This window comes from Anolis carolinensis, unplaced genomic scaffold (genome assembly GCF_035594765.1).
Source record: "Anolis carolinensis isolate JA03-04 unplaced genomic scaffold, rAnoCar3.1.pri scaffold_11, whole genome shotgun sequence".
Classification (NCBI taxonomy): Eukaryota; Metazoa; Chordata; class Lepidosauria; order Squamata; family Dactyloidae; genus Anolis; species Anolis carolinensis.
In genome coordinates, this window is record NW_026943822.1 from 21,929,380 (window position 1) to 21,954,506 (window position 25,127).

The following is a 25,127-nucleotide window of genomic DNA, read 5'->3' on the forward strand; positions in this document are numbered from 1 at the left end:
GCATGTTAGAACTAAGCACTCTCCGGTTGACATTCCTGTTTTGTGTTTGTTTATACAGTATTAATTTCTTATTATCTGCCCGTCCTGGGAAAGCCGTCAGGGCGGTGCGCGTGGGTCTTCCGGTTTATCCCTAAAACAACTTTTCAAGGTAGTTTGGGCTGAGAAGGCAATTTGTTCAAGGTCACCAAGTTTAAGACCAATATGTCCATACTGAATGTCGTGTGGAAAGAATGACAAGACTGTCCCACCGGCTGGAACATTGCTTTTAATAAATTTTGTGAAAACTCTCTCCCACTTACAGCCTTTTGAAAGAACATACATAGGATGCAACCCGTCCCGCAAAACCAAAGTAAATCAGAAACGAAGCCCAAAGAGGCGTTGCATTTCCTTAGCTTATCTACATTTTGGGATTTTGTGCTTTTTTAAATAACAGAATTAAATTCGGAGCATTCCTATATATATATAGGTATTCATATTCATATATATATATTAGGTATAAAAATGTTATACAAAACAGACAACAGAACAAAATAAATTACCTTATTACAACTTGTACAGAAGAGGACAATTTCTTCCAATTACATAACTAGTCCAAGTGCATCAACGAGAGGGAGAAAGCAATGTAGTGTTTTGTTACTAACCAGCATCCGAAGGGAGCATCCTTGGGTGTCCTATCATCCCCTAAGATGCTCCAAAGTATTTGGGCAATCCATCATCCAATGCCAATCCTTCTGTGTCACTGGGGATGATGGGAGTTGTAGCCTCCTGACCCAGAGACCACTGGGACACGTGGCAAAACAAACAAACTTATTTGCAAACAAGAAAAGAGCATTTTAAAGTCTGTACAATCCTTCCGACCGAAATAGTGCAAATTGCATATTTTTTAATTATGTATATAAATATTTATCTACAAATATGTGCATCTTGAATACCAAAAAAAAAAAATCTCAGTAATGTCAGGAACCAGTCAACCGTTCAAAACCTAAACGGGGAGGAAAGGAAGGTAAACCTTATTTTTGATCTTTCTTCAAGAAGAACTGCCGGGCCTCTTCCCAAGTCTGGCGGGGAAACCTGTTGCTGAGCTCCAGGTAATAATGGGGACTGAAGATCTTTTCTGTTTGGAAGAAAGAACGAAAGGGAAAGAAATGTTGCTAGGAATTGTTTTGTTATAAGAAGGGGAAATGGAATAGCAAACATATTTGTATATAGATTAATCAATCTTGAGCTTTATCTCAAAACTCTAAAATCAGGACAGTGAATAAAAAACAACACTCAGAAGACGGGAATTCTAGACAATCAGGGCCAACTAACAACTCCCAACAAAGGATTCCCCCAGGCAGGAAGCAGCCAGGTCCTGAAGCTCCAAGGCTATTCAATGCTTATCAAGCTGGCCAATTGCACCATTCACACTTGCCTCAAACAGACAAGAGTTCTTTCTCCCATCCTGGACTTTCCGCAGATATATAAACCCCACTTGCCAAGTTTCTAACAGACCTCACAACCTCTGAGGATGCCTGCCATAGATGTGGGCAAAATGTCAGGAGAGAATGCGTCTGGAACATGGCCATACAGCCCAGAAAACTCACAGCAACCCAATCTTGAGCATGTTTACTTGGGAGCTTTGTCCAAAGTCAATGTGATAAATATATACATTTTTTGGCATTTTTATCGGAGAACACTGTAGAATATGGTCTGCATCGCAAATGTGATGAACGTACCATTTGGTTGGCAAGGCTGATTGTCAGTCTGGCTCTGCGTGAAATCCTATGGAAAGAAAACCCAGCGAAGTTCAGTTTCTCAGATCAAAGCATAATCATTACAAACACATCCCTACCCACACCACTAAAAATAATAACAGCCCTAAATGCAAATAGATTCCGATTGACTTCCAGGCTCGAACCACATATACAATTTGACCATAAGACTTTGAAGCAAAGGGACACAATCACGTAACTAATTACACTTTACCAAATTACCCGACCGCATCATTGTGAAATGCCTGGAAAGGTTTTCAATATATTTAAGTATTGTTAGTTTATTTTCTTTTTCACACTGGAAAAGCACCTCGAGAGGAATTTTTAAAACCAAGTGAAGACTTAGTTCAGGCACAAAATAGGAAAACCAGAGCCTAGCTCTCAGATTGTGCGATGGAAGAGAAAACAAGAGATTTGCACTGATCTAGATGACTTAAGATAAGAGCCAGGAGCAGATGTGAAGCCCAGTTGGACAATAACGCAATGTTTTTAATACAGAATGATGATATATTCATCCTTGTGTGTGGGACAGGAACCACAGAACTCTCATATTGTCATCCCTTCACTAAGCATTTGCAGATTTGATTATTCACAGATTACTGTATAAAGAAGAATAAAATTTGAGACATAGGGTCTTTGCAAAAGCTGATGAACAATTAAATCAAAATCAAAGGGTCTCCCCACTTTTACATAGATCCTGCATTCTTCACCTCCACAAATATTGAGGGTCAACTGCATATGGTTTATGAATGAATGAGATATTAGGCTTGTGCACATGTTCAGTTTGGTTGGTTCCCTTCGGCCAATCCGGCTTGTTCGGACAGCCGTAAACGGGCTCAGCCGCCACGTTTTTTTCGCCCAAAACGGCCCACGTAGCAGCCGGACATGGCTTTTTTCCTTCTATTTGGGCGTATGCGGCTCATGCTCCCTTAACCCTGTTGCTCAAATCTGGACTCCCTTGAAGGCAAGAAAGGAAAGGATCCCAGGAATGGAAAGTTCCTCACTGCCACCACTTCCCGGATCTAGCCGTAAACAGATATTTCAATTCGCTGATTTTTTGGGAGACTCCTCAAAATGGATCTGGGTGCTCAAAAATGTCTGGATACCAAAAACGGATCGCCCTCCAGCCAAATTGCACAAGCCTAGCTGTTATCATTAAACCTTATGCATTTGTTTTGATTTAAGTCTGAATTCTTTCCGTACAGCTCCCTTATCATTCTGAAAAGTCAAGTTGCCTTGAGATGTTATATCCAGAGTCATACTTATTGGGTTTGTTCTGTTGTATCAGCAGAATAATAAACCTGCCCTCAAAAATTCTGGCTAAAGCAATATACTGTATATACTCGAGTATAAGCTGACCCAAATATAAGCCGAGGCACCTAATTTTACCACAAAAAAACTGGGAAAACATTGACTCCAGTATAAGCCAAGATATCAATAATACTACATCAGTAGTTTACATTTTTTTGAATCTTTACATCAAACTGTAATTTAGGATATGACTCTTCAACTCTGATTAAATCATTATTTTCATCTTCTTCAATGTAAATGTGCTTATGTATCCCTTTAATAATAATAGAGTGAAATAATAAATGTAATAATAACAATAAATGCAGTAAAATAATAAATGTATTAATAATAATAAAAGTAGAGTAAAATAAATGTAAAAGTAACAACAATAATAGAGGAAAATAATAAATGTAACAATACCAATAATAATAGAGAAAAGTAATAAATATACCATATATACTTGAGTATACGCCGACCTGAATATGAGCCCACCAGGACCCTCACCCGAGCATAAGCCGAGGAGGGTTTTTTGAGTCCTAAAAAAGGGCTGAAAAACTAGACTTATACTCGAGTATATACAGTATTTCTTGCTTTAACAGAAAATAGCAAAATTTAAAGGGGCGGGGAGCTTTCTTTATGACACAATTCCGTCCTTTGTTTTGCTCTTAAAGCAAGAAGACGTTTCAACATTTTCTGTTCTCCGGTGCCGTTTTAATACGTCCCCAAATGCATGTAACCAGAACCCCCCCCCCCTTCCTCAATCCTTCCATATGGTAAACATTTATTTTCCAATCCTGGGGTCAGATATCTCACATTCTCCCATCAGAGAAAGACTCTCTCGCTCGAGCCTGGGGAAGTCACACAGATCTTGTCTCTCCATGATAGCAGGCTGAAACCCAAGACCGCATGGGAGCCTGGTTTTCATTTGGCATTATCTGCAGCAGGGAGGAAGGAATCCTTGCCTGTTTATTTGTTTGTTTAATATTATTATATTAGTTTTTTCCATTTTAATGGCTAAACGATTTCCCCAAACCCCGAGGAAAACAAACGTATCTTCAGGCTGCTGAGTTGGCTCCGTTTCTGCAAACCAGAAACCAAAACCTACATTATCGTTTAGTAAATATAAGCGAGGTTTGATTTATGCTGGACTTTTCCAATCCAACAGCTGAATGTCAATGGCTTTCCCAGGGAAAGCAAACAACATATTAGTCACATATAAGAGCTGGAAGACCCCAAATCTCTATCATTCATTCATATATATATATATATATATATATATGTATGTATGTTTGAGCAGCACAGAATATATTTCAGAGTTTCCATCCAAGCAGATGCCATTTTATATATTTCTATACCTGTATCTTTTATCTCTCTCTCCATATAGATTACAGTCAACACATTTTTTTCAGCATGAATTCATATTTATCTTCCTACTTTCTGTTTTCATGGATATGACTATCATTTTTTGCCTCTGTTTTAATCAACTCTTTTCACTTTATTCTTTTTTTTTCCCTCTTGGTTTTGAAACATATTTTTACTGATATATTAGTCATGAAAATAAGCAAATAAACAAACAAACAGTCTAGCAGCTGTTATCTGTATTCATAATCCGTAATAAAACAATATAAAACGCCGAAGATGTGTGAAACAGTTAACAAGACATTTAGCTATTTAACCAAAACTCCAAAAACACTTGTACTTCAATTCCACTAGATTAAAAGCATGGAAAATGTTTCCTTTCAATAAGATTTAGAAATCATAAATCATCCCACCTATTATTTATCATGAGTTTACAAACTTGAATAAATATTGCTCTAGATCCGATTGCTAGGTCCAAGTGGACTGGATATGGGAATTTGAAAATTAACAGTTATGCAAATTCAGTTTGTTCAATTGGTCTACAGTAATTGAGGCTTTTGGAAGCTATGTTATATAACCTTAATGTTAAATGGTAAACTGGCATACAAAACACATTGCAATCATGAGTCCCTTCGGGGAGAGAGTGCGGGTTACAAATAAAGTACTGGTATTATTATTATTATTATTATTATTATTATTATCGACATAAAGACATAGTATGACACAGCAAACGAGAGATATATGCTGGATTTCATATCACCAAATCACAAGTCGAACACTTCCCAAGTGTTTAGGACTGTGTGATGTATTATTATTGACACAACGACATTGTATGACAAAGCAAACAAGATAGATATACTGGATTTCGTAACACAAAATTGTTTCCAAATGCCGGCTGAGAACTTTTGGCACGGCACCTATTATTATTATTATTATTATTATTATTATTATTATTATTATTATTAGGACACAACCAGGAAAGCAAGAGAGTTTGAAATCTAAATACATATTATTATTATTATTATTATTATTATTATTATTATTATTATTATTATTATACCATCATCATCATTATCATTATTATTTTATTGTATGACACAGCAAACAAGATAGATATGCTGGATTTCGTTTCACAACATCACAAGTCGAACACTTCTCAAGTGTCTAGGACTGTGTGATTATTATTATTGTTGTTGTTGTTATTATTATCATGTTTATTTATATCCTGCTTTTTCTCTCCACAAAGCAGATTCAAAGTGACTTACAATAAAAGCATTTCAATAGATATTAAAATATACGAATACACAAATATGCCACCGGCACAATTAATCCAAGCAATATTTACACAGGAAGATACTTTGGCCCTCCAGGTGTTTTGGACTTCAATTCCCACAATTCCTAACAGCTAATTGTGGGAGGTGAAGTCCAAAACACCTGGAGGGAAGATCAAAGTTGGTCCATGCCTAGTTTATATGCCGTGAGTGTAGGGCGTGGATCAAACTGCATGTACCTGAATGAAGGTGGCAAGCAAGACGCAGCTCATCTCCTGCTCCAGAATGATCTTGTTCTGGGGGTTGTTGTAACAAGCGGCGATGAGTGTCGGGAAGAGGACTTTGATGAGGCGAGGGTCGCTGAAATACTGGAAGGGCAGTTGGCAGAGCTTCTGCAGCACCGTCGGATGGCGGCCGGACTGAACGATCACCTAGAAAATACAGGCAGCATAACATTAGCGACAAAAAAGTTGGCACGATTACAACGAGAACCACAAGCATAAAACAATGGGACGGGTAGACGGTTCTGCTTCATTTCTAAGTCACCGCTGGTTGTAAGATGCACACTAATTTCAGTATCACCACACAAAAAAACCCCATTAAGACTCACCTGGAATTCTAAGACAGAGCCCCATTTTTAAAAGTGCATGGGAGAGAAGTGCATGAGTTCTGTGTATGGATGGTAATTACCAAAAAAAATTCTAAACTAAAAAGTAGATTTAAAAAATAAATAGACCCTTTGGCTCGGCATTTCATTCCTCGAATTTCTTCTGCAACGGGAGCAAATTGTTGAAAACATTTGGCACAAGAAAGCAACAGGGAAGGTCTTACAGAGTTTCAATGCATCGATATAAGAGATAAATAACTTGGGATGATGCAGGAGGAGATGAAATAGGGTCCGAAGAGAAGTAAAAGGAATTGGGGTTATCTCTATGGATATTTAAACAACAATACGAGAGAGTGGCTGGCAATTGTATGCAGCGTTAGATCCTCCTGTTCGTTCCATTATCGAAATTTCTATCAGTGCCCTTGACTTTTTAAAAGGGGAATTGTTTAGATAATTGGGACGGTTGTCATGCAAGCAAGCCGCATCTCCAACGTATATATCTCAAACCGCAGAGCAATGCAGTGATAGTATCTTCCAAATTGAACTCTCTTAAATTACTCGCCCGTCCCACAAAGTCTTTGCAATAAACGGCTGACAATGGATCTACATCAAAAGGGCGCTTCATAGGCAACAGTCATAATATTAATAAGACCTGATGCAAATTTCAGAGGGTGCCGCCCCAAGTTTTGGACCTCCGTAAAACCCAAAGGTTTGTAATTGTCAATTCGGAGGAAAAAGAAATCCCACCGCATTTTGCAGGTAGACAGACCTAGACAAGACTGCACTCAAATTAAAACCAGAAGGTTTAAAAAAAACCTGTACCAAAAAGTGGCAGAGGCCACAGGAACATAAATTACAGGGATTTACAAGTTTTCAAAGAACTTTTAACAATTGGCTAAGAACACATTCTCGGTTCATAATGCAGCTCAGGTCAAGAACAAGATCAACACAGTAATAGTTTGCATTTTTTAGTTCAATAGCCAAAATGAAATTGAAAACCTTTCGGTGAATGCAGATAGGAACCCCTTAATTCTTCTAAATCCAAATGGAATTTTAAAGACGGACAAATATGTGAGCGCGGACCCAGACGTTGCCCTGACATCTTGAGTGACCCTCCCAAAAAAGGCCTATGATTATAGTTGTAAACGTACTGCCTTGAGAGTGTGTTTTGATCAGTTTGACTCCCTTTTAAAAATAATTTCAGCAGTGATTTTTTTATATATATTTAACCTTGCTTATTCGTGAAAGGAGCCCCGGTGGCGAAGTGTATTAAAGCACTGATCTGTTGAACTTGTAGACCGAAAGGTCCCAGGTTCAAATCCCGGGAGCGGAGTGAGCGCTCGCTGTTAGCTCCAGCTTCTGCCAACCTAGCAGTTTGAAAACATGCCAATGTGAGTAGGTCAATAGGTACTCCATGCAGTCAAGCCGGCCACATGACCTTGGAGGTGTCCACGGACAACGCCGGCTCTTCGGCTTAAAAATGGAGATGAGCACCAACCCCCAGAGTCAGACATGACTGGACTTAACTTCAGGGGAAACCTTTACCTTACCTATTCGTGAATGATTATAACTCTGTCTAATGTAACAACAACTACAACAACAACAATAACAACAACAACAACAACTTTATTCTTGTGCCCCGCCTCCATCTCCCCAGAGGACTCGGGGCAGCTTACATAAGAAAAACAGTCCATAAATTTAAAACACATTATAATAACATAGTTATAAAACAACATAACATGACAATTATTAAAACCAAGACATCAATCGCTATGTTCAGAGGGTGATTAGTGCAAAACTCTGAGTAAAGTCCATGAGTAAAATAGAGAGTAAAATTATTCTGATTCAGGGGACATCATTTTACGATGCCATAGTAACAAAAATAACATAACAAAAATCACAATATTATGTGCCATGGAATGCTCTCCTCTGACAGCTCTACAGATGCTCACTTTCCTTTCCTTTCAATAAAACATCATCTGCAAATGAAGGGTTTCTCTTGGTCCCACCATCATCTCAGATACATTGCTGGGAAAAACTTTCCAATTTTTGTTTTTAGTGTTTTGCAGCAGATAAGGTCATGGTGTGGTGCTTTTATTTTATTACATTTTATGCATCCGTTAACCATGTGTAGGATCTCAGCCATAGAGTATTAAACGGAACATTAAACTAGCCATTGCACTTGTTCTACTGATTCATAAGCCCAAAAATATGCTTTCCTGCCCATCAGGATCTGACCAAAAGCCAAACTTGAGAATACCCATATGAAAATCCCTTTAGTCTAAGAATTCTGGAGAGAAGCTAAATGTCTTCACTCTAGCTTTCCCTTATCTCCATTGTAAAATACATTTGATAAAATTGCTCCCATTTTAAGAGTCTCTCCTCCTCTCTCTCTCTGTAAATTCTGCTCCTATGTTGCATGTCATCAAAGGATAAACAAGAATTACTCCCCCATCCATCCCGGCCACCCCAAGCTGCCGAAAACAGACCCTTTCCAAAGAAGCATTTGATCTTAATTAGAAAAGTTATTTCCCCATCGATCACGAGCCTACGCCTCCCACCCACCGTGGCTTATTCACATAAATATCCAAAAAAAAATCACATTAATCTTGATGAGTAACAGTCCTAGTGTTAATCCATTATTCAGAGTTCCTTTTGGCATGAACTGCTTGGGTGTCTTTTTTTTTTTTTTTTTTGCAGAATTGATTCTTGGAGATGCAAACAGTGCTATGATGATACTGTGGAAAGGATGCAGGAACTTGAGGTGAGAAAAAAAGGTTATCTATCTATCTATAATATATATATATATATATATATATATATAGAGCAATTATATGTGTCATTACTTCCAAGCTTCCTCAGCCTGAGTATTTTGCCATGATGTAGGAAAACATGATGAAGAGCACAATCACATTTATGTGAATTCAAAAGTTAGTTAACCTACATTTGCAAGTAATTGCTCCCAACTTTGATTAAAATGAAATCTCTTTCCATACTGCAAATGTTAGATCTAGGGCTTGAAAGGGAGTATTGTATTTGACTAGTCTAAAAATCCTCAAGGTAGCATTGCAGTATTCATGTTATTCCCGGAACTGTAGCTCGTTTCTAAATTTAAGAGGAAGTTATTTTCTGCTTTCTAGTCCATCAAAAAGCACTTGCAAAGTCAATAGATAGATAGATAACGACTTTACAGACACTATTTGATGATCTGGAAGTCAGAAGATACATACATATAATCTGAATATAATAATTAGCTGTCACTAATCATATGATCCATGAAATAAGATTAACTCAAAGATGTGTTAATTCAAACTCATCAATGGACAGATATTACATGAAATCATCAATAGCAATTTTATTTGCAATTCTATTCCATGGTTCCTGGGTTATAAATGTCATTTCCTAATTGGTTCTATCATAAAAGCTTGGACAAGGTTTATTAAACTTCAAAAACTTCGCTTTTCCAGGAGGTGCATATCTCATAGAGTCTCAACCAATTCAACATAGTTTGTGGCAGCCACAAAAATGAAGTTTCTGGAGCAGAACAACTACTTTTGAAGTAATAGTAATAATAATAATAATAATAATAATAATAATAATAATTTATTTGTTTGACCAGTCATATGACCATTTCAAAGTGCAACATAAATAAAAACAAGGCAAAAAGGATGGGAGAACAGGCAGCTGACCATCTGTTTGCTGACAAAATCTTATTTTCCTGATTCTTCTTTCAGGAAATGAACTACTTTTGAAGTAAGTACCACATGATTAAACAGGAAATAACCCTTTCAAACCAGGAACAGAAAACTTTTCATATTTTGTTACACTGTTATGGAAGACCAACAAGCATGTTTGCATGAATGAATGCCGTACTTTAATGGTTACTTTTGGCTTCATCCGCCATCTGCTTTCCCTATTCTTATACTAAAGCATGGAAGATGTTTGTACATCCAATTTAACCTTATTTTTCCATCTCCATGGCCGGATAGCTAACTCTGGAGATACTCTTATGTGATACATGCTATGAATTCTTAGGGGGATTGAACTAACTGGGCTCTAGAAATGTATTCTCCGCAGCCAAAGTCGAATCCCGTGTTAAGTAAAGTGCAAAAAACACACTCCCTTCTACCTGACTGTGTTCTTTCGCAGCTATTTATTCCCCATCCAGATGCAAGTCCCGCAGGAATGTCAGGGCTAAAAAGCTAATGGATCTCAAAGGCCCTGGCGGCCGCTCTCTAAACCTATTGTACAAATCGGAACATGATCATTAGGAACACTTGGGCTGTTGAAGTCCCAACGCGGAGCGGAAGGACGCTAACTTATTCCTTCCCGAATATAAAGTACATAAAGGACTTTGAGAGTTTCAAAGCAACGGGAATTAGATGTCAGATGGATACAGGTTTGGATGGTACAATTGTCCTCTGAATTTAGTTTATGTACGTCTATTTGTACTTCAAGTAATTTCTCCACATATGCGGATGTGATTATTCACAATTTAATTAATTTTTTTTCTTTCCAAAAAATCTTTATTTATTTATTTACTACATTTATATCCCGCTCTTCTCACCCCGAAGGGGACTCAGAGCGGCTTACAAATCAAATGTACATACAATATATTATTAGCATAGCACAATATAAGCATTAAATTACTATATTGTACTATATCATTATATGGTAATATTATTAGTAATATTACATTTAATATATAATATATAATTAATATTATTATATTATATTATTATTAGTATAATATTGTATTACATTATAATATTATCAATATAATACAATATAATACAGTAGAGTCTCACTTATCCAACCCTCGCTTATCCAACGTTCTGGATTATCCAGGGCATTTTTGTAGTCAACGTTTTCAATATATCGTGATATTTTGGTGCTAAATTCATAAATACAGAAATTACTATATAGCATTACTGCGTATTGAACTACTTTTTCTGCCAAATTTGTTGTCTAACATGATGTTTAGGTGCTTCATTTGTAAAATCATAACCTAATTTGATGTTTAATAGGCTTTTCCTTAATCTCTCCTTATTATCCAACATATTCGCTTATCCAACATTCTGCCGGCCCGTTTATGTTGGATAAGTGAGACTCTACTGTATATACAATATATTATATATTTATAAATTATTGTATTATATATATGTGTGTGTGTGTGTATACACACACACACACGTAAAATAGGCATAGCATGATCAGAGCCTTCCAAACTGTGTGTCAAGACACACTTGGAAAGTGTGTAGGTGTGTCGTGCGAACTTAACAAGACACTTCTGAGTCTATGTGAAATACATAATAAATCATATACTGTATTTACTCCAATCTAATGCTCACCTTTTTGGGCTAAATTACCTTCTCAAAATAAGAGTAAGCATTAGATTCACGTAATATGGTAATCTTAGTGTTGAGCCAAAGTAAAAGGTGAAATGACGTCAAGAGCACCTGGAGCTCCTATTTGAGGGATGCTAGTAAAACTGAATCACTGTGTCGCAAAATGATGCATGTCTAAAAAGCGTGTCACCAACGTGAAATGTTTGGAAAGCTCTGCTCTAGTTCCTCCAGCATGATTCTGTTTCCTCCTTTCATGCTAGAAGACTCTGAGACTTCTACAGAGACAATTTATTACAATATTTATTTATTTATTACAATACTTATATCCCGCCCTTCTCACCCATAGGGGACTCAGGGCGGCTTATAATAAAACACAATATAAAAATATCACAGACAACCTTCTCTTGGCCAAAGCAAGACCATAGTTTTTGACATGGACAAATCCTCATTAAAAAAGTAAAATGATCTTTGGTATAAATGAGATTCTGAAATACGAGAATTCTTAGCACATCTTTCCATCACACAACACAATGCCCAAATATGTTCTGCCGTAGTTTGGAATCAATTTTGAAATTCCTAAGGTCATTAAATCCAAGACCTGTAGAGTCTCACTTATCCAACATAAACGGGTCGGCAGAACATTGGATAAGCGAATATGTTGGATAATGAGGCATTAAGGAAAAGCCTATTAAACATCAAATTAGGTTATGATTTTATAAATTAAGCACCAAAACATTATGTTATACAATAAATTTGACAGAAAAAGTAGTTCAATATGCAGTAATGCTATGTAGTAATTACTGTATTTATGAATTTAGCACCAAAATATCACGATGTATTGAAAACATTGACTACAAAAATGCGTTGGATAATCCAGAATGTTGGATAAGCAAATGTTGGATAAGTGAGACTCTACTGTATTTGCATTTTAGCTGAACGCTTACTGCATGCCACTCAACACCTTAAATATAAAGGGGGTGCTGTTTGAAAACCTTTTTCCAACCCACAATTCAATGCTAGTCTCTGTGAAATATAACAAGAACAATAACAAGAACAAGAACAACAACAACAACAACACATTTTATTTTTTACCCGCCTTTCCTAACGGTTTGAATTATTTGACTCACAATTATGAAGTTATTATACTGTAATTCTAAATTTAGTTTTAGGTGCTCTGTATTGACAAAACAGAGTCAAATACAAGTCTTGCTCTTATATGATGAAGCCCAATATCATAAGATTGATGTTTCGGGGCATCGAGGGACAAATGAATAGCTCCACTTTTATTTTCACCCCGTCTTGGGAGATCCTAGGTCTGAATATTTTAATTTGCTAAGATTTGCCGGATTAAAAATATTTGCATGCAACAATAAATACGCCCCCTTTGTAAATTCCCAGTACGCTTATATAGACAAAGCCAACTCATCTGTCTTTCCTGTTAATTTAATTACACCGGACCGCATTCAGTGATCCAATATAAAATGCAAATGAGCTCAACAGTTGACAATACATACTAATTGGGCTCATTAATTAGATCAGAGAGCAAGGAGGAAACCGAAAGTGTCACCAGGCGCAAGGCGTCGGTTAATTAACGGCAACGTTTTTAATTAGAAACCGTAATCCCAACCGTAAGCCCCTGATTGGCTTTACGGAAGGTCAGGAGCATTATTCTTATTGCATCGTTGCCCCTTATGGGCCCGTCTATGGCGCCACGGGACCCGTTTAAGCCAATGCCGCTAATTGGGGACAACAGAGAGGGAGCCTTGCCAGGTAGATTTCCCCAACTATGGGGAAATCCCTCCAACCAGTGATTTCTCCTTTCCATTCTAATCACCTTTACAGAAGCATTTCATGTTTGTTTACCTAGAAAAAATTTTTTATCCAGAGGAAACTATGGAATAATTCTCAGGTCTCATAGTCTCAACCCCTGCATTAAAAATCTCCAATTCAATTTTTTTTAATGTGTGGTTCATGTCTCCGAAAGTAGATATTCTGGGATGTAGTTCTGTCATGGATAATAAGCCAAAATAGTGAGGGAAACAATACACTTCAGGGGAGCTTTACTACAGATCTCTGTATTCAAAAGCGAGAATAAGGATTTGGTTAAATAAAAATCTTATGTTACTCACGCTATGTGCCGCAAAAGTCAAAATAATAATAATAATATTAATAATTTTATTTTTATACCCGCCCCATCTCCCTGAAGGGACTCAGGGCGGCTTACATGGGGCCACGCCCAGGCAACAAACAATATAAAAACATAACAATGAAACAATTAATCAACAATAAAACAAATGAGGTCACATATAATAAATAGGTAAGGTAAAAGTTTTCCCCTGATGTTAAGTCCAGTCGTGACCAACTCTGGGGGTTGGTGCTCATCTCCATTTCTAAGAGCCGGCATTGTCCATAGACACCTCCAAGGTCATGTGGCCGGCATGACTGCATGGAGCGCCGTTACCTTCTCGCCGGAGCGGTACCTATTGATCTACTCACATTGGCATGTTTTCGAACTGCTAGGGTGGCAGGAGCTGGGGCTAACAGCGGGCGCTCATTTTGCTCCCAGGATTTGAACCAGGATTTAAACAACTTTAAATAGGATATGGGCTGTAGCGCTATTGGAAAAGTTAACCTATAAATTAAGATGAGCAAAAGGAAAAATAAAAGAACCCATATTTGAAAATACATGGAAACCTTTCATCATTCGATACATGTGCAAAAGCAATGGAGGATTCAAACCACCAAATCACCAAGAAAAATTATGACCGAAAAATTAGGAAAACATACCACCACAACTATATGAAATGCAGAAAATTAGAATAACTAAAAGCAATAAAACTGACACAAGCTGTATTTGTATTTGTATGATGGGGTGGGGAAACATAGATCTGGGAACAGCCAATGTAACAATGCAATTGAATTATGTTAAATGTTTTCTTTAGTTCCTCTTACACATCTGTAGAAAAGGTAGACGCGTAGGGTTGCAGGATAGGTATCCTGGTTGAAAAACATTGGGGTAGAGCGCATGACCAAATTGCCAGAGTTGTCAGGGAAAGAATAAATCAGGCTCCACTATGACTTCCCAGACATTGTAAGAAGAAACAAAGGCTCCCTCTAATTAGAGTTGGCAACCTCTGGTAATCTTTGGAGCAATGCTCTTACCTGATTATCCAGGTGGTTCACTGTGAAATAGCCAACGCACACAATGACTTCATGTAGCAGGGCTTCACAGGTATGCTGGGAGCAGTGCCACAATAAAGAGCTTGTAATGTGCCGGAACGCGAGGGACAATCCTTCCGCACCGACGACAGACTGCGAGACAAAGAGAAAGAAGCATAAGAACTATGTCTCCAGATCTCAAATGGAAGCGACAAGAGCTGCCCTTGAGAATCACATGAAAGTCCACCTGGGCATAGTTATGTGCGTATTAGGGATGGAAGAACAGTCGCAAACATTCAAAGAATTGCAGTGTTGTCATGTTGTCACTGAGAAAGGAACATGGCCAACTCTGATTAAATCATTATTCTCATCTTCTTCAATGTAAATGTGCTTATATACCCTTTAAATAATAATAGAGTAAAATAATACATGTAATAATAATAATAATAAAAATAATAAATGTACCATATATTCTCGAGTATAAGCCAACCAGGACCCTCACCCGAGTATAAGCTGAGGGGGGCTTTTTCAGTCTTAAAAAAAGGGCTGAAAAACTTGGCTTATACTCGAGTATATACAGTAAAAATAATCTCCCTCCCTTCCTCTGATATACTTTCACTGTACAATCCTCGGAGCATGAGGTCCTGTTCTTTAGAAAACACCAGATGATTATGATATTGGACGAAAACGTAATTAATGTGCTTTTAAAGAACTGGCTTCTTATTTGTTTACCTCACTCTGCCTTCTATGTAGCCGTGACCAGTTAGCATCTCAAACACAAGAGCAAGTGCTGTTAATAATAATAATAATAACTTTATACACCGCCTCTATCTCCCCAAAGGGGACTCAGGGCGGCTTACATGGGGCCAAGCCCGAATAAAAACAATAGCAATATAAAACACAACAATAGACAAAAGACATGTACAATTATAAAAATTTAAACATTAGCTAATAAAAACAAATCCAAGAGCAACCAGACATGGTCCTTCAGATGGACACATACGTGCCCAAGGAGATCCTCAGACCCTAAGAAAATCTACAGTTCCACATATAAGAGGCTAATTTTGTTGCAACAGCTCTTGAACATTTAACTGTTGGGATTGTCCCCATGTGAGCCGCGCCAAGTCCCTTCAGGGAGATGGAGGTGGGATACAAAAATAAAGTTATTGTTGTTGTTGTTATAATTATTTTATTGACATAAAGACATAGTATGATACAGCAAATGAGATATATATGCTGGATTTCATATCACAAAATCACAAGTCGAACACTTCCCAAGTGTTTAAGGACTGTGTGATGTATTTTTGGATGGTGCGTGCAGATCCCAGTAAGGTGGCCTTTTGCAGTTGGCAGATTGTAATTGTTTATTGTTTCCAAATAATATAATAATAATAATGTAATAATTTTATTTGGAGCCCCAGTGGTGAAGTGTGTTAAAGCACTGAGCTGCTGAACTTGCAGGTTCAAATCCCAGGAGTGGAGTGAGCTCCCGCTGTTAGCTCCAACTTCTGCCAACCTAGCAGTTCGAAAACATGCCAATGTGAGTAGATCAATAGGTACCACTCCGGCGGGAAGGTAACGGCGCTCCATGCAGTCATGCCAGCCACATGACCTTGGAGGTGTCTACGGACAACGCCGGCTCTTCGGATTAGAAATAGAGATGAGCACCAACCCCCAGAGTCAGACATGACTGGACTTAATGTCAGGGGAAACCTTTACCTTTATCTTTTTCTTAATAATTTATTTTTTTATTATTATTATTATTTTATTATGATACAGCAAACAAGATAGATATGCTGGATTTCGTATCACAAAATCACAAGTCGAACACTTCCCCCTTTTAAATAATTTATTATTACTATTCTTCTTCTTCTTCTTCTTCTTCTTCTTCTTCTTCTTCTTATTATTATTATTATTATTATTATTATTATTATGCCTCACCTCCAGAGGAGTCTGCTAAGCAATCTCCCAAACTCCCAAGGATTGCTCCCTTTCTCTCAATGATTCTGGAATCCTTATAAATAATAATTATATGGCGGGACATAATCAAGAGGCCAAAAAGTCCTTCCTAACTTGCAAGGCTTTCAAGCCTGTTGGACGTGGGAGGAGAAATCAAGCCAGAGCGGATTACAGTGGTGGGGAAGCCCACTTTATCTGCGCAGAGTACAGCCTCTATTTAATAAACATGTCATCCAGAAAAAAGCGACACGGGGTCAAAGGGGGGAAAAGTGATGCATGAAGAAGGAACATCAAAGCCGACTGACTGGACTGGAACAAGGCAACAGGCCTGTGGGAAAATCACGGCCATTTAGGCTTGTTTGGCTCCGAGTTGGGTTAGAAGGAAGAGCAGATGGATACCAGTCCCACATTCAAGACCGTGCTCTGGATGTTGAATATTATGTGATGAGATCTTCTTGGATTCATCCTTTTCCCCCCTCCCATAACACATATTCTTTAAGTCTCCAATCCAAGGGTCCCGTGTTTACGTCTCCACTGATAACCACAGGCCAGGGGGCACCAAAGTTTGTATATAAAGGCTGAAAAGTCATTTTTCAAGAAAACAATATGTTTCCTCTTCAGCCAGTGTTAATGGCAGCTCAGTATATCCTGCGTTGCTTCTCCTTGACACCTTCTAATGGTTTAGACGCTCAAGATAAATGTATCTATAGACTTGGGGATTACTTGCTCTAGTGGGAATTTTCATGAGCCCATTGTCTGGTGCTTGAGTTTGGAGGAAATATTCACAGGTCCCGACTGCTCAACAAGCAGCACATCACAACGAGTAAAACCACATGTTACTGAACTCAAAGAAGCCTTAGGATTTCAAAAAACTCTAAAATAATTTCTTACAAAAACATGAGCCACAGTTTGACTAATGACCTAGGTCAGGTGGTATGGAATCAGTGGATGGGAACTAAAGATGGAAATATTATTTGCTATTTAATGGGGGTCCTAATAGTTGGAAAATGCTATAGAGCATATGCCAGTGAGAATTCTGGTTTGCTTGCTACACTGAAACACCCATATGTTGCAGAGGAATTGTGCAGAAAAACAGTTTTTGGTGTAGACAACATTGTTTCTCTCAGAGAAGTTTTCTTCTGCACAGAAAGTAGGTTTTGGAGCACATATATCCATGTTTTTCTGAGCAGAATAATTCCTCCAGAACATTTGAGGCATTCAAATACAAAGAGAAGTGCTGCAGAGGAATGTTTACCTGTTTCTTCTATCACAGGTAATAATAATAATAATAATAATAATAATAATAATAATAATAATAATAATACTTTATTTTTCTATCCCGCCACAATCTCCCCGAAGGGACTTGGGGCGGCTAACATGGGGCAATGCCCAAAACAAACAGAGTAAAACAATTACAACGAATATAAAAACAAAACAATAATAATATCAATCAAATAAAATAGACAATTTAAACATTTTAAAAATACAATAAACACATAAAATCAGAACAAATGAGTAATAATACAACATCAACCACTAGAGATAAAAGGGGTCGGGCATATAAAAAACACACTATCCAAAGGTTTTAATAAAATGCATAAACAAGTGACAGAGGTATGGGCAAACTTGGGCCTTCCAGGTGTTCTGGACTTCAACTCCCACAATTCCTAACAGCCCATAATAATTGATCCTTAAACACAAGGACAAAAGAGGTGAGTGTTTACATTCCTAACATGAAGGTCCCTAAGCCTTTTGTGTAGTGTCAAGCCATGCTTTTGGGTAGTTGAGGTGTGGAAATATTACCTGGAAAGCCTGCAGGTTGAGGGCTGCAAAACTGTTGAAGAAGCGCAAGCTCTGGAGGGCAACCAGGACCGTGTTCTCCACGTAGCTCTCTTTGGGGCTGGCGGTGCTGAGGTCCGTGATCGTGCCGTGGAAGAGAATGCAGTACAGCATGTGCAAGACGCCCACCAGGTCCGTGGCCTCCAGAGCGGCCGTCAGCCCTGTCGGATCCTGTCGGGATTCATCAAATATGTTCCAAGATCTGTCCAAGAAAGCAAAATGAGGACCACTTTATTTTTTGGATATTGTTCTCATAATTTTCTCCCAAGTACAGTGAAACCTTGACTTACAAACGAACCAACTTATGAGTTTTTTGAGATATGAGGTGTCACTCAATGTTTTGATTTGACATGCAAGTTGATTTAACGTAAGAGCAATTTGAGTTAAGAGCTCAGTCACAGAACGAATTAAATTCGTAACTCAAGATATTACTGTATTTGTTACAAACACTGTGCTTGAGTCATAGCTTCATCAACAAACCTTTGAGACCATAGAAATTCACCAAAAACTTTCCCGATCTTGCATTAAGTTAACCAAGCTTGTGTTGATTAAAATGAAACAAAATGGAACAGAATGAAATGCAACAAACATGGGACTTCGGGACTAGAACTGGACTGTATACTCAACAATTAACTCTCACAAACCAAATGGTTAAGAAACATGGAGAAAATTCCATTTTTGATCTAAGTTAAGGCACTGATATTATTATTATTATTATTATTATTATTATTGACACAACAACATAGTAGGACACAGCAAACAAGATAGATATGCTGGATTTCGTATCACAAAATCACAAGTCGAACACTTCCCAAGCGTTTAGGACTGTGTGCTGTATTTTCGGATGATGTGCGCAGATCCCAGTAGGGTGGCCTTTTTATTATTATTATTATTATTATTATTATTATTATTATTATTATTTATACCCCACTTTTTCTCTCAAAGTGAGACTCAAAGTGGCTTAACATAAAAGCACCAGCATACAATTTAAAATACACAAATACGCAAACATTAAAACAGGATTAAATATAAACATTATTTTAAAAATTCCCAGTTAAAAACCATTCAAACATGTTCAAAGTTAATAGAAAAGGTGGGGGGATACTTCTTTTCCTAAGGCCAAGGGCAAATATGATGTTTTCTGACCCTTAGAAGAGGAATGTATAGGAAAGATTATAAGGTTGGAACATGGAAGAACGGTATATATACCAAGGGACTGAAAAGAGGGTCTCTTGCTTGTAGAAATGGAAGGAATAGCTTCATAATAATTCAACGACAAAGGGAAAACTGTCCCACTCGTTTCCTCCCAAATCAAATCTACTTATTCCCACCCAAACAATAAAGATGATGGGCTGAAGGTCAGCACTTCATTTTCTACACCTGGATTATATTTTTTTTACAAAAATGATCAAAAAGAAAACACAGTTTTTGGTAGACATCACTACTAAGGGACCGTGAAGATCTACAAAAGGGGGGAAAGCATCCAAATCAAGCAAAGCAGCATTGGCAAACCCATCGACCACACCGAATCCTGCGTGCCAAAAAGGGAAACCATGAATTAACCAAACTGGTAGAAGTACGAAGAACGCGACGGCGCCTGCCATGCTTAAATCCTGAGGTTTTCAGTGGGATTTAGCCTCCCTCTGGATGGCACCCAATACTAATAGTCGCAAAAAGCAGGCACTCCACTTATCTTCCTAATGCATACAGCTAATTTCAGAAAGACGGCTGAAACAGATCCAAAAGGACTATAGCTTGCACTCGCCTTCAACAAACATGTTAAAATTACGGATGCCAATAGTGTAGGGTGTTGTTGTGATGGATGTTCAAGCTGATCTTCCCATAGGACTTTCTCAGCAAGTACTTTGCCATCGATCACTTATGCAGCATCCATACAAAAAGGCAAATGTGCCGTTCAGAGTTTCCTTTGAGGACTGATCTATGCAAGGCGTATTTTGGTTTTTCCCTCCCTCTCTAATCTTTATGTTCTCCACATTTGCTGAATAGGCTGCTGTCTGTTGGCAGCTGGGAGAAGAACAATCAGTACTCAAGCAAACCGCTGATATTTTATTTGCCACCCAGCAGCCAAAACAGGCATTATCGTAATTACTGCAATAAAATACAATACAAAGCAGCCTATATCCCGTTGCATCCTTTTGACCTGACCTTTTCATTTTTGCGCTCAGAAAAAAAAAATTCCTAGCATATTCCACTAAGGGACGGCCAACAATTCAACCTCTGGGTTAATTGGCTACTGACAAGGAACCAACGAGCTGTGCCTACGGTTGAAGTATGGCAGGATAATAAGGGAACACACACTCACTATGTTCACTTAGAGAGAGATACACTGCTTGTGGAATTTCTTTGCATTTTATGTTTGTATTTGCACATTGAGTAGGTCGATTTTTGGCTGCTTTGGATCTCAATCAAGAGGGGAATAATAATAATAATAATAATAATAATAATAATAATAATAATAATAATAATAAGTAAAACAAGCAGTCAAAGAAGAAGAACGTGCCCTGGCAGAATATGTAAAGCAAAGTGAAGAACCTGCTTTGATTGAAGTCAAAAATCAGAAACTCCTCAAAGCACAGCAGACAAAAAACTAGTACAAGAAAACTGCACTACAAACTAGAGCTGACAGCTGGTACAACAAAACATTGCATGGAAAGTTCCTAGACAAAATTCTATCTTGTTTGCTGTGTCATAATAATAATAATAATAATAATAATAATAATTTATTTATTTACAGTATTTATATTCCGCCCTTCTCACCCCGAAGGGGACTCAGGGTGGATTACAATGAACACATATATGGCAAACATTCAATGCCAACAGACAAACAACATACATTAGACAGACTCAGAGGCATTTTTAACATTTTTCCAGCTTCACGATTCCGGCCACAGGGAAATAATAATATTAATAATATCCGGGCCCCCTGGTGGCACAGTGCATTAAAGCGCTGAGCTGCTGAACTTTCAGACCAAAAGGTCCCAGGTTCAAATCCTGGGAGCGGAATGAGCGCCCGCTGTTAGCCCCAGCTCCTGCCAACCTAGCAGTTCGAAAACATGCAAATGTGAGTAGATCAATAGGTATCACTCTGGCAGGAAGATAACAGTGCTCCATGCAGTCATGCCAGCCACATGACCTTGGAGATGTCTATGGACAACGCCAGCTCTTTGGCTTAGAAATGGAGATGAGCACCAACCCCCAGAGTCGGTCACGACTGGACTTAACTTCAGGGGAAACCTTTACCTTTACATTTTAATAATAATTCTACTCCACAGAATGTGTTTTGTTAGTCTCTTTTACAGTCAGTGGTGCAAATTTTTTCCAAGATGTGATGCAAAGCTTTCTAACAGTTTTGGAACCCTTCCCAGCAGCTCCAGCAGATTTCTGAGCTGGCTCCAAGAAGGGCTACAACTTGTACTGCTTGTGTCTGTTATACTACTTAACATCTCCGTCCATATGATACCGCTGTCTTTTCGGCTTTACAGGTTCTCCCAGCTTTGAAAAACAGGTCCTTCTTCTCAAGCTTTAGCTGTCAAGATGTTCCTCTGCCTGAAAATACTGCCGCCGGAAGCGACTGGCAAATCACACCGAGAAAGATTAATGGCTCTCTGTTCCCTCGCACAAAGCGGAGGCCAACTTTTCAGTCCCGCAAAGGCTGTAATTGGTAGATATTGGAAAACTACAAAAATTTACCAAGTGCTCCAGAATACTTGGTTAAGATGCCCGAAATAACCAACACTGGATAGATTGATGAAGCCTTGAAATCGGACTTAGTACATCAGTCTTGGGCGATTTAATTCTTTTGCAATATGTTGGAATCCACACTTTTTGCCTTACTTCACTGAATCAAGAAGGGCTTTTTGGTAAAATATTTGGTAATTCAAAAATAAGACTAAAACAACCACGTCAAGCAGATTCCAATCATAACTATATACTAACCACTGGCTTCGATAACATCAAACCAGACTTTCCAGATAGAATTTCCACTGCAATGGAAAATCTAAGTGAAAATATTTATTTTATCTTGGGTGATAAAATCTTTTTGCTAATTTTCTTAATTAGCATTTTATAAAGGTCCCTAGAATACAAACTTTGAACTGTGTTACTTGTTTAACTCAGATTTTCCTGCCCCCAAAATCACTTGAATATATCCATCTGGCAAGCAGAACTATAAGCTGCTTTGAAAGTTCCCCCAAAAAATCCAGATATAACAATATAACCTCCAAAAATGTCAGAAATGTGAACTTTTCCCTTTAAGATGCAGCACAGGGCTTTAATTGTCTTTTTAATAATACCCTTCATACACCATTTAATAATATACTTATTATTGTCTTTTAAAAGTACACCTTGAAGAGACAAGATCAACTGCAGAGTTAAATCAATTTTAAGACCATGCCAATAAAATATGAAGGAAGTCGTATTTCATTATAAACACACACGTATCATCTGGTTATGGGTTCCTTCATTTTAAAACAGCAAAACTTCTTTTATGGGACTAAAAGCATCTCAGAATTGATGTGGCTGTCTTCATGTAGATGTCCTTTCACTGGTACGATCTAATGACCGTTGTGCAAGTAAAATCCACACGCCTTTTTCTGAACATCTTACATGTAAATAGCTAGAACTCCTTCATTTCGGCATCCCTTGTTTATTCATAGTTTTGCATGCCCGGGTGGGAAAATGGCAGTAGCCAAGAACAACTACCGAATTACTCTCAATTTATCCGTGGGTCACATCAAAACCTGTAATTTTGGCACCAGATCCTGCCCTTATACATGGGTATATATGGTAGTTATATAGTATTTATTATGAGCAATGGTCCTTGGAACACCAAGGACAGTACTTTGGCAGAAACGAGAGAAGCATATTTTGTTCTGTTTTTGCTCAGAAGTTGGAAATCTTCTCTCCATGGACAAAGTTTTGTCCAAGTTCTTTTTCACTTGGTCCTTTCCCCAGAAAGTCACTGAAAACCAAACATTTACTGCTAGGGGATTGGCCAACCCTTTGAATATTATTCCCAGATAATTTTGTTTTTCTACGATTTCACTTATTTTATTTAGACACAAAACACTTAGTGGTCTGAGTGTTGGACTGTGACACCTGCACCCAGGGTTTGAACCTCTTCTCAGCCATGGAAACCCTTTGGGTCATACTTTCTCAGCCTCAGAGAAACCACAGACTCATTTGAATGAATTTCAGAATCATTACAATTCTTAGAATCTTAGAATCACAACAACAGCAATACAGCTATGGCTTTTGATCTACTTCTTCATAGTTAGTAGGGTATTTAGGCACAAAGACACGCTTACCTGCCATTAACAGCAAAACACAGCTCGCACATCCCGTGCAATGCCGTTGTGGCGTTTTGTAAGAAAGCGGCCACTTTGGGGTTTTCATCAACTGGGCCTTGGACGGAGAGGAAGCAGCAACACAGCTTTTCAATCAAGCCTACATTTACCATGTAGCTGGCAAAGAAATAGGGAGAGAAGAAAAGAACATCGGTATCACTGACATTTTCTATGACAGGTTCAGTGTTGTTCAACCACATCATCATCAAATAATAATCGTTAGGAGAATTACATCCAGGGTTTAAAAATGACCAAGTATTAGTTTTTTTCCCAAGGAAGAGAACTCAACATGAATGCCAACAGTATATTTCAAGATGAATGGATTGCATTGAATATATATATATATGGAGGTATAGTAAATATGGTGACTTGATTAAAACAGCTAACACCTCCCAACAAAGGATTCCCCCAGGCAGGAAACAGCCAGGCTTTGAAACTGCAAGGCCATTCAATGCTAATCAAGGCAGCCAATTACAACATTCATATAGATAATGAGTTCTTTCTCCCACCCTGGACCTTCCACAGATATATAAACCTCACTGGCCTAGTTTCCAACAGACCTCACAACCTCTGACGATGCCTGCTACAGATGTGGCCAAAACATCAGGAGAGAATGCTTCTGGAACATGGCCATATAGCACGGAAAACTCACAGCAACCCAGCTGAATAATATTTTATAGGACACTCCTTAAGGAATTTAAAATCCTACTTTGCTTATACAGTAGAGTCTCGCTTATCCAACCTCCGCTTATCCAACGTTCTGTATTATCTAACGCAGTCTGCTTTTTAGTAGTCAATGTTTTTGTAGCCAATGTTTTCAATACATTGCAATGTTTTGGTGCTAAATTCATAAATAGAGTAATTACTACATAAAGTTACCATGTATTGAACTGCTTTTTCTGTCAATTTGCTGTAAAACATGATGTTTTGGTGCTTCATTTGTAAAATCATAACATAATTTGACATTTAATTTGCTTTTCCTTAACCCCTCCTTCTTATCCAACATTTTCGCTTATCCAACGTTCTGCCGTCCCGTTTATGTTGGATAAGTGAGACTCTACTGTATATACTAAACATGGACACACATCTCAATGAGCTTAGTAGGCTTTGCTCCTTTTGGGGACGGAGGTGCTCCAAAACATGCAGCGTGTGCAAATTTTCCGCAGCTGAGCAAC

At 38.0% G+C, this 25,127-nt stretch overlaps 1 protein-coding gene across 2 annotated transcripts in view; it reads right to left on the reverse strand.

Annotated features, from left to right (window-relative positions):
* Positions 1-247: 247 nt before the first annotated feature.
* scaper (S-phase cyclin A associated protein in the ER) overlaps positions 248-25,127 on the reverse strand; it is a 115,188-nt gene continuing 90,308 nt past the window's right edge. For both annotated transcript variants that reach the window (XM_062963019.1, XM_062963020.1), the window contains 6 exons: positions 23,914-24,069; positions 18,551-18,788; positions 14,792-14,941; positions 5,914-6,105; positions 1,719-1,764; positions 248-1,114 (listed from right to left, as the gene is read on the reverse strand). In XM_062963019.1, the coding sequence (XP_062819089.1) occupies positions 1,011-1,114; positions 1,719-1,764; positions 5,914-6,105; positions 14,792-14,941; positions 18,551-18,788; positions 23,914-24,069 (886 nt within the window). In that variant the 3' untranslated portion in view covers positions 248-1,010. The remainder of the gene's footprint in view (positions 1,115-1,718; positions 1,765-5,913; positions 6,106-14,791; positions 14,942-18,550; positions 18,789-23,913; positions 24,070-25,127) is intronic.